The sequence below is a fragment of the Plasmodium cynomolgi genome, chromosome 3, assembly GCF_000321355.1.
Source record: "Plasmodium cynomolgi strain B DNA, chromosome 3, whole genome shotgun sequence".
In the NCBI taxonomy this organism is placed as follows: domain Eukaryota; phylum Apicomplexa; class Aconoidasida; order Haemosporida; family Plasmodiidae; genus Plasmodium; species Plasmodium cynomolgi.
The window spans coordinates 59,556-69,638 of NC_020397.1; the positions used below are offsets into that span (position 1 = coordinate 59,556).

The 10,083-nt window shown below is 40.9% G+C and overlaps 1 protein-coding gene across 1 annotated transcript; it reads right to left on the bottom strand.

Moving 5' to 3' along the window:
* Positions 1-574: 574 nt before the first annotated feature.
* Positions 575-3,370, bottom strand: PCYB_031130 (hypothetical protein; the record flags this gene model as incomplete). Its single annotated transcript, XM_004220783.1, has 2 exons — positions 575-2,571; positions 2,749-3,370. The coding sequence occupies 2 exons, from the start codon at positions 3,368-3,370 to the stop codon at positions 575-577; spliced, it is 2,619 nt and encodes an 872-aa protein (XP_004220831.1).
* Between the last annotated feature and the right edge of the window lie 6,713 nt (positions 3,371-10,083).

Below are 10,083 nucleotides of genomic sequence, written 5' to 3' on the forward strand. Positions count from 1 at the left end.
TTTTTTTGGTACACTGAGCGCACACATTTGACGTTGATATTCCAACAGATTGCTCTCTTTACGTCTGTCCAGGTGAACACACATCACGCATGTCAAGATGCGTAACCGTATGATCCGTGCGTACGTTTTATTTTCCCCTTATGAGATGCTAGGCCTGTTTGCATTTGCTTGGCACTCATAAGGCGTTTTCGCGGGGGGAGAAGGCAAATGCGTATGGACGCCCACGAGTAGTTGCCGAGGCGAATAAGCTACGGAGCAGCTTCCTAGCAGCCCCATACACTTAAGCACACACGCAAAACACTACTCTTTGACATGCAAAGGAGAGAATGCAAATGTTAGACGGAAAAAAAAAAAAAAAGCCCCCAACTTTGTACTTAAAAATTACGAAAAAAAAAAAAAAAAAAAGAAAAATTCAAAAACAAGCAAAAACGTATGCCCTTTATTATTTTCCTAATTTTTTTTACTTTTTTTTCTACGTTTGCAGGTAACGATCCCGTGTACTGAAAGTTTTCATCGCAATGATTTGTCTCTTACCCATATTGAAGGACTATCCCTCCTTCTTCATTAGTTGGCACTACTTCATTTTTTTAACTCTAGACATCTCCGCCTTTTTTATAATCCTTTTGCTCCTTTTAATCGGCCGGTTTCTCTTACCGTTGCAATTCCGCAAGCATCTCTTCGTATGACTTGCGTTTCTTGATTCATACTCATCGTGGCTACATCTTCTTTTTCTGTACTTGGGGAATGGTTCGCTGATTTCCTGACTCACCCTCTCTTCACTAATTTCATTCGTCGAATAGCTGCTCTTGAATTCATTTATGAAGTTGTACATGCGGTCGAATCTTTCTATCAGCTTAAAGTAGGTAGCTTTATCGCTTTTTTTTATTTTACTCAAAAAAATATCATTCCCGTTTTCCATAAAGTCTGTATATATATTATTGCTTGGGATGAATACATTATTTTTTAAAAAGGTGTAAATGTTTTCTATTATGTTTTCATTTTTTTCCTTTTCTTCTTCTTCTTCTTCCTCCAATCCTTTGGTGCAGTAGTATCCTTCGTACGATTCGATTTCTTTGTTCAGCATTTCTTTGATGTCTTGCAGCAGGGGAGGTTCTCCGCTCTGATGGCCGTTCACACAGTTGGAGCAGTTCGCGCAGTTACTGCTACTCATGGTACCTCCGCACTGAGCGCAGTTCTCCCCAAATTCGTAGACCGAACTCGCTGACGTGATCGCGCTTTCCACATGAGCAACTCTCTCCTCTAATGCCATCTCCGCCGCACGACTGTACATATTCCCAGTGGTGCACCCCGTTGACGTAGATGTTCCACTTCCTGCCGTCGTCGTAGTCGCATCCGTGTTGTTACTAATCATGTTGTTAAAGTTGCTATTGCTCATGTTTGAATCTTTTATTTCGCAAAAAATATCAGCAGTTTCGCTTTCTTTGCTTTTACTTAGTAACTCGTTTAGCTCACCATGGGACGACTCATGCATTTCGGACTTCCCCCAGTTTACCATGCTCTCAGGATCTCCATCGATTCCTCTTTTCGTGTGTCCCTCTTGCATATGGTCATAACTATCGGCAGGTCGCATTTGGTAGGAACCGTACGAGGTGCCATTCTGAGAGTTGGAGTTGTAGTCCGCTCCGTGGTACACACTCAGATCACCGCTATGCGAAGCGCCATACAAACCGCCACTCCCACCGCTATGCGAAGGGAAGTGCAATGCCCAGGGGGTTCGACCCCTCTTTCTTGAGTCGGTGATTCGCCCCTCCACCTTGTCCTTCAACATTTCGAAAATTATTTTCTCATTTCTCTCCTTAACATGCTCATCATTTTTTATCCCCGCAAGAACACTGCCATATTTCATTTCATACGACTTGCTAATGTTTAGTAGCAGATTAAAAATATTCTCCTTTAGCAAATGCTTCTTGTACAAAAAGTTATGTATGATAAGGTCTATATTCGAATTATTTATGTTCATTTCATTATTGTTAATTTTGGTGAATATATGATTGAAAAAATTGACTGTCAAATTATCGTAAATGTTGATAAAATTGAGAACGCTGCTTTCCAGGTTGGAGTTGTTTTTCAGACACTCTTGATTCGTGTCCATGTCTATTTTTATTTCGCTCAGGGGGGTGCCCAAAGCGCTTCCGCTTGCACAGACGCCGCTTGTCCCGATGCCGCTCACACCGCCTACACCGCTTGCACCGCTCACACCACCTACACCGCTTACACCGCTATCGCCACTGCTCCCATCGGCTCCATTCTTTTCACTCCCGCTACCCCCATTTCCATATATCACTATTGGCACCTGGTTCAGCTTCACATATCCATTGTAGTAGTCATTCTCCGTCAAATTCATCTCGTTCCTCTCATCGAACTTTTGCAATATACCCTCATACTTAAATAATATGCTGATGTTGTTGCAGTAAATTATGTTAAAATAGTGATTAATAAATTTTATATACGAGTTCTTGTTGCAGCAGACGCGCATAAAAAAATTTAAGTTGTTAATCAGCTTGCTCTTCTTGATGTTTAGGTAATCGCTGGGAGTGCGTTCCCTCTTCTCTGCTGGGGGGGGAAAATAATAAAACGCGTGCGCGTACCAGTGGGCACATGTACATATAAATATATATACATACATATATACATATGAGCATATGTACGCACGGCGTGCAACTCCGTTGCTGTCTTTTCACCACGCAACCGCTCCCGCTTTTACAAACGGTGCTCTCCTTTTGGTACCTTTCACTGGAGGGATGGCACTGCTATGGTTTGATTTTTCCTTCTTGTAGTAGACGTCGGGGTTCACGTAGCTTATGCTGTCCAGTCCGCTGCCTAACTCTCCTCCGTCCTGCTTGCCAGCCGGGTCTGCTGCTCCTTCTCTGGGGATTTCTCCAGTGCCCTCCGCGATGTTGTCCGTGACGCTCTGTGCGATGTTATCCGTGATGCTCTGTGCGATGTTTTCCGTGATGCTCTGCGCGATGTTTTCCGTGATGCCCTCCGCAACGCCTTTCGCGATACGTTCTACCATGCCTTCTCCGCTCATCATACCGGAGACCTCCTCGGTGACCTCTCCGCTGGCCTCCCCACTCCTATGTCTTCTCATATTTGCGCGCCCACTGTCACTCCCATTTGTGCTTCCTATCCCACCTGCATGCAATGCGCTTCCCTCGCTGTTTCGGCAGTCACCCCCTGCATCGTCCACATCACTCGTTTGAATGCTGCCAAAATTAAATAATTTGTTTTTCAGCTTATTCATGTAATTCACGCCCAAGGAATCTCCTGCGGCGAAGTCGTAGCACCCCGAACCATTCAGCATGAACTCGGGGAAGTGATTTTTTGCCTCCTCCCGTTGAGCAAACATGTTAAAGGGAGAGACACCTGTTAGGTATGTGTGTGTGTGTGTGTGGTGGGGAGGGTTCAATATTACAATGGATTATCGGTTCAACGGTGCAAATGACGCAATGGCGTAATGGCACAGTCTCCCAAACGTGTGAAGTACGTACGACAGAGTTCTCAACGGGGGGGACGATACGCAGCCAAATAACTCAAAAGGGGGAACAAGTACAGTTCGTGAAAGGTAAAAAAAAAAAAGGACGTTGATTATGTAACACTAAGGGGGGGAATCAAAGGGGGGAGAAAATAAAAGGTAGGAAAAAATCGTAATGACAAAGTAGGTAAAAATGTAGCCAAAAAGTTATGAAAAAGTGAAGTTAGCGATGAGAGAGTTAACAGTGTTGACAGTAAAGACAGACACCACAGCTAGACTGCAAATGGCGACACTCAAGTGCAAACGTAAAACGAGCGGAGATGCCCAGTTACCCCTTGCACCAGTGCAACATCAAAAGAGGAAAAAAAAAAAAAATCATCTGTCTTTCGACGAAAGAAATAAACGAGAAGAGTATCACTCGGCACCTCCTTAAAATGGGAGCCATAAACGAAAGATTCAATATAAAATTATCTCACGACGTGACAGATATTCTCGCGCTTCCTCTTTGGGGTTAACGGCTTACAGATTTTGCAGGACCGTTTGGAAGAGTCAACACAAGCGGTCAATTAAACGTGCAACCATCACACAAGTGCCAGAAAAAATAGCATAAGCGCCAGTTCCACAGACACATAAAAATGCAAATGCGTCCAGGATTAATGCGTGCATGTAACTGGGGGGATATACCACTCAGCATGACTATGTAGAGGAGCACAACGTGGCAACGTCGCACAGCTGCAGGCGTAATCAGGGTAGCAAGTAGAGTGTACCCACCTGCAGATGATCACATTCATGTAAACACAAATGGGGAGTTACTTATGTATACACAATTTTTTTTTTTATTGATAATTCCCATGTGCACATACACGCGCACAATTTTGTGAGGACAAAAAAAGGAGCAAATTCTGCGCGAAAAAAACGTAAGCGAAGGAGACGTAAAAATGCCAGTTCAGATAAAAAACTCCATATATGAGACAAAATCGTATGCAATACGCGACAAAAACGTTACTGAGTTGTCACCAAACTGTGGTAAACAAGAGGGCTGATAAACAACAATGTAGTAAAAATGGGATGCTTGAAAAATGTAAAAATGTCAAATGAAAAAAGGAACCAGAGAGGGGAAACATATCATAGAAATCGACTCAGAGTGTATGAGATTCAGGGGGAACGAACGTGAGAGAGACAAACGACCAAACACAAGCTCTACCCAACTATCGACAAAAAATTTATGTCTAATGCTATTAACTCTAGAGTAAATAGCCCCCCTCCCGCTTATTTATTCTCCTATGCCACGTTAAAAAAAAAAAAAAAAAAAAAAAAAAAAAAAATGAACACACATGGTACACATAAACATGTGCTTACGTATTTATATGTTTACATAAGCACATCCACATGCATGTTGACAGATATGTGCATACTCATTTTTATAAAACGAGTGGGGCAGTTACTACATGTTAGGAAGTATGCTCGGGGAGGGACGTAATCGAAAAAGTGCAGTTGTCGTGATGAATCACACCTTATGTGCATACAAAAAACACACGTGTGTACAAGAACAACTATACATACAGAATGCACATGCACAAAGAGCAAAGCGCAGAAAAAAAAAAAAAAAAAGGACAAAGGACAAAGGGCAATACGCATGATATACGCACATACGTGTACAAAAGGTACACAACGCAAATGTGCGTGTACCCGCGTTGCATAGTAGGCATGAACTTTTTCACAATTCACGCTCATGCAGCTCCAGGGGAAGGGGAAAAAAAATGTTGCACTTTTCCTTTTTCTTTATTTCATCATCACGTAGGAATTGGTACTCGTTCGTAAATTCGAATAAAAAAAAAAATTCAATTTTATGTGCCCCTCGTTATATGTAGACTTGTACTTCAAATATAGCATATCTGAAGAAAACCGGGGTGGGCCTTCAAAACTGGCTCTTAGCTGCGCATACATATGCGGTCACACGCACATATGTTCAGCTTCATATCCACAACATAACGTACGCGCGTGTGCACGTGTACACATGAGAGAATGCGTATGTTATGTTCCTACGAAAAGGCATGCTCTGACCAAATGCCTAAGCAGCTAAGCAGCTACATAACTAAATGAACTTTTTCAAAAAACGACGTGGATACATCAATATTCTATAAATTTCGATATATTATGAATTCGTGGAGTGCAAAAAAATGGAGGTATAAAAGTTATCGGCGCATGCATACGCATACGCGGTTATGTGCACTGCCCAGCGCAAAGGCCTTCCACCAGTGCACGAAATCTTTATGTAGAAATGTTCAAAATGAGCACATGCAAAAGGGTTCCTATGTGCGAATGTATAAACATGTAGGAAGTGAGGTGAACCTTCTCTAGTGGGAAAAAAAAAAAATAAATAAAATAAAAATTAAAAAAAAAAAAAAAAAGAAAAAAATTAAAAAAAAAAAAAAGTTAACAATTTATTCCTTTTCTTTATGAAAAAAAAAAAAAGGTGTATTCCCAACCTACAGGATTACCTAAATCGCGTAGCGCGTGATACATATGTTCCTGCGCGGGTATGTAAATGCCAGGAGAGTACCAACACATGGACACCTACATATATACAAACACATATGCGAATGTGTACATTTATATGCACTCGTAATTAACGTATACCAAGAAAAAGCAACAATTCGATAAAAAAATAAAATAAAAAAATCTGATGTGTATTTTTTTCTTCATTTAAACAAAAGCAACACCAGATTCGCTAGTACGTTACGACATGTAGATATTTTTTAAAGTGTCATGTGTAATGCCTTTACACAGAAGGGGAAAAAAGGGGGATCTACTGAATTGCACGAGTTCGAGCATAAAAATGTAGCCGTATATCTCTTCATAAATGTGTACGTAGGACACAGCGGGGGGAGTAAAGCTATTGTAAAAAAGAAAAAATAAAGAGATGCAACTCGCTCAAGCATGTGTACGTAGTACATGCGAGCAGGCATTACATCGACATGCTGACATGAAACTATGTTAGACCTGTTCTACGGACAAAAAAAAGGTTAAAAAAAACTTCTTTTCTTATTCGTCTATATAGGGACACAAAAAGGATTAGACAAACGCAATTACACTAAATTATCCGCTCCTTAATGCCACTAAAAAAAAAAGAAGAATTCGCACAGGTGTACATACGGATATGCACGCATATGGACACCTATATATTTATGCTTTTCAGTGTGCACATGGTTTAAAAACTTGTCAAGTTATGTAAACATGGTTAATCTACATACACGCGCAGATTTATAAATTTATGTCCTGTATTTTTGTCAAAAAAAAAAAACATGCGGATATGAATGTATCACGTTGTACATAACATTCCGCTGAAAATTTTATGTACATACACAAAACTTTCGAAGGCGAAGTTTACGTTACGCAAAGGGGTAATACAAAAAAAAGGGAAGAAAGAGGCAGGAAAAAAGTGTTTAAAAAAAAAACACACGTTACACGTTATGTGTGACGGGCGAAATGTGACATGTTTGTATGTGCATCTATCCAGGTGTTCCTCTTTCACCTTCTTTTTGCCCTTCTTTTTGCCCTTCTTTTTGCCCTTCTTTTTGTCCTTCTTTTTCTTTTTTTTTTTTTTCTTTTTCCACATTTCTCAAAAATTGACATACACTGCTGTGAAAACAAATGTAAGGCAACTCAAACAAATGGGGAGAGCCACACAATAATGGCATACATGCGAAAGGCAGGAGGAACAGACGCAAACACACTAACGATAAGCGTGTTTGCGCGATTAGTTTTTCACGAATTGGACGTATTTCACTTTTAGTTATGTGTGAGGCTATCTTAATAAAGTTAAAAAAAAAACACACACACATAAAAAAATGTGAAGAAAAGCGAACAAATTCGAAAGGACGCGAGAAAAACGCAGAAATATACGAAAGGACGTGAAAAAAATAAAAAAGCGAAAAATTCCGAAAGGACGTGAAAAAAAAAAAAGAAGCGAAAAAATGCAAGGAACGTGAAATTGCCAAAAAATGGTAAAACATGCCAAAAAAAAGTCCAATTAAAATGTTCACCCCAAAATAACACTTCTTTTTTCACCTTTTCGTTGAAAGAAATTTATCGCCCCTTTTTAAAAGTGTTCATCCAATCATCCACTCAGTCATTGACCTTCATTCTTTACCTTCGATCTGAAATGTGCGCCATGAGCGAATATATATAACGCATTTATATATAAATAAACATATATATATATATATATTTATGCATACATGTATATATACATTTATACATACATTTATATATGCGTTTATATATACCATTTATGCGTATGCCTGTACATGCACAGGCCTACGCGGGAGTTCAAATTAACTCACACATGGGCCCTGGGCCGTATGCACATTGCACATCCTCGCTCACGCGCAGATGTTAATTCCTTCTTCCCCAACCAATTCATCATATCTCTACATGACGCGTGATGCTCAGCTTTGAACTTGAACACAAATATATATAACATTCGTTCCTTTTTCTTTTTCTCAAATTCTGCTACCTTCCGCTTTTTACGCAGATGGGCACGTGGCTGGTGTGTATGCGTTCACGTTCGAGGGGTGTGGGCGTGCTAAAGACTTTTTTTTTTTACCTTTTAGCTTACTTTATCGTTTGGTTATTATTTCTCCCTCTCTCTCTTTCTTTCTCTCTCTTTCTATCTTTTCCCTTTTTTTTTTTTTCCAATTGATCACATTCTCTGAGGGTGCTGATAAACTAAGAAAACGCATATGTACAAAATGACACACAAATTACTGCAGGCACCCTTTGTCCGTAAGTTCACCCTTTCGGTTGCACATCTTATGATGCGCTAAAAGTTAGCCATTTTGTTACGAGGGATTCATTAAGCACTCGCATTGGTACCTGCATGTGTACATGCTCTTTGTGTCCACTGCGACATTTTTTGGCCACCACACGTTGACCAACGCGCATTTGCGAAGTCCTTTTTGCTAATTGTTCACCGCACGTTTGTGTGCATATGCTAGGCGCATACCACAGGAGGGTGAAATTATTACCCCCTTTAAGAAACACCCGAAAAGGGGTGGGGTGGCCACCACATCACACGGTTAGGTGATCCATACGTACGTATTAATCACGTGTGACTCATAACAGACGTGCTTTCCAACACATGAACGAGTGAACCTTCCGTAGATGTCCCAACCCTGATTCTTTTATACCCAAAAATGTACCTTCATGTTGAACCGTTGGAGTGCTACCCCAAAGGGGCCCTTTTCTCCACCAATTTAACCCACAAATGGGTGCAAATTTTGGTAAACCGATTTTCACCTTCCAGCCGGACATGGCAAATGGAAAAAAAGGAAAAGCAAACGAAACGAACCACAGGAAACTCAATTGCTTATGTAACTCCATTTTTTTTGCTACGCTCACCAAACAATGGTATGTAAAAGATGAGCTTAAAATGAGGTTTAAATTCCTCGGGGAACGGGCTGTGTCTCGCAGGGGTGAACAGTGAAGCAGGTGATCGGGGGGTGCACAAGCGCGCATATTAACGTGCGCACGGGCGTTTATATATATGTATATATATACGTACGCCCGCATGTGCATGCACAGTTTATGCGAAGAAAAGAACCCCCTCTCCCCATTTTCGCCACCCCGTGTCGCGAATTGCATACCCACTTTAACCCCAACACATAACGTACTCTTTTTCCCTGAACGGACGCATCTCGGGTTGCGCGGTGGGTCTTTCGCTCCATTTTGCTAACGCACAAGAATTCAAAAAAAAAATTTTGAGAGCAAATCCATGCTGGTGCTAATGTCCGTATAATGCGCATAATTTTTTTTTTTTTTCCAATTCTGTCGAAGCGGTTCCCGCAAAATATGGTAAAAAGGAAAAAACTGAGAACCTCCCTTTGAAGGTATGCGTCACTATGTCATCCCTATGTGCGTCCATATATGTGCGCATTTTCGAGGGCACATTTCCCGCATGTATTTGGTGTACCTCAACGCTTGTGCCATTTCCACGTCTACACAATTCGACACGAGCATAAACGGGTAGAAGCAAGTTTGATCTTTTTTACATATTTGCGCCTTTTTATACCTGTCGAAGGGTTACACCCTATCGATGCCCCCTCAATTTGAAGTGCAGGTACGCACTCCTGCCTGGCATGTGTACATTTGCACATTGGTGTGCGTGCTAGCAAAATGGCATTTTGCTCAACCTCTCTTGTCCGCACAACATTTTGCATGTTCCGAGGTGGCAGTTTCCTCAAAAGACAACCTTTTACTCCAATTTGCCTAAAAAAGTAAAAACAATAAAAAACGAAGCTCCGAGAGGGCTGTGACCGAACAAAATATAACCAACCCATGTGACGCAATTCCCTATTTAGTAACCCTTAACACTGCCGTGAAAACTTCCAATTCTTCCGTATACCGATTGGCATATGTGGCAGCTTTGCTAAACAGGAACATACACGTAACATTAGGAGCACTTACAGGATAGTAACACACACCGATGAAATAACCCACCATGGGATGATCACCATAGGGTTAAAAAAAAAAAAATATAATACGAAAAAATTTACCCTCCAACAAAATTGCCAAAACTGAACAAA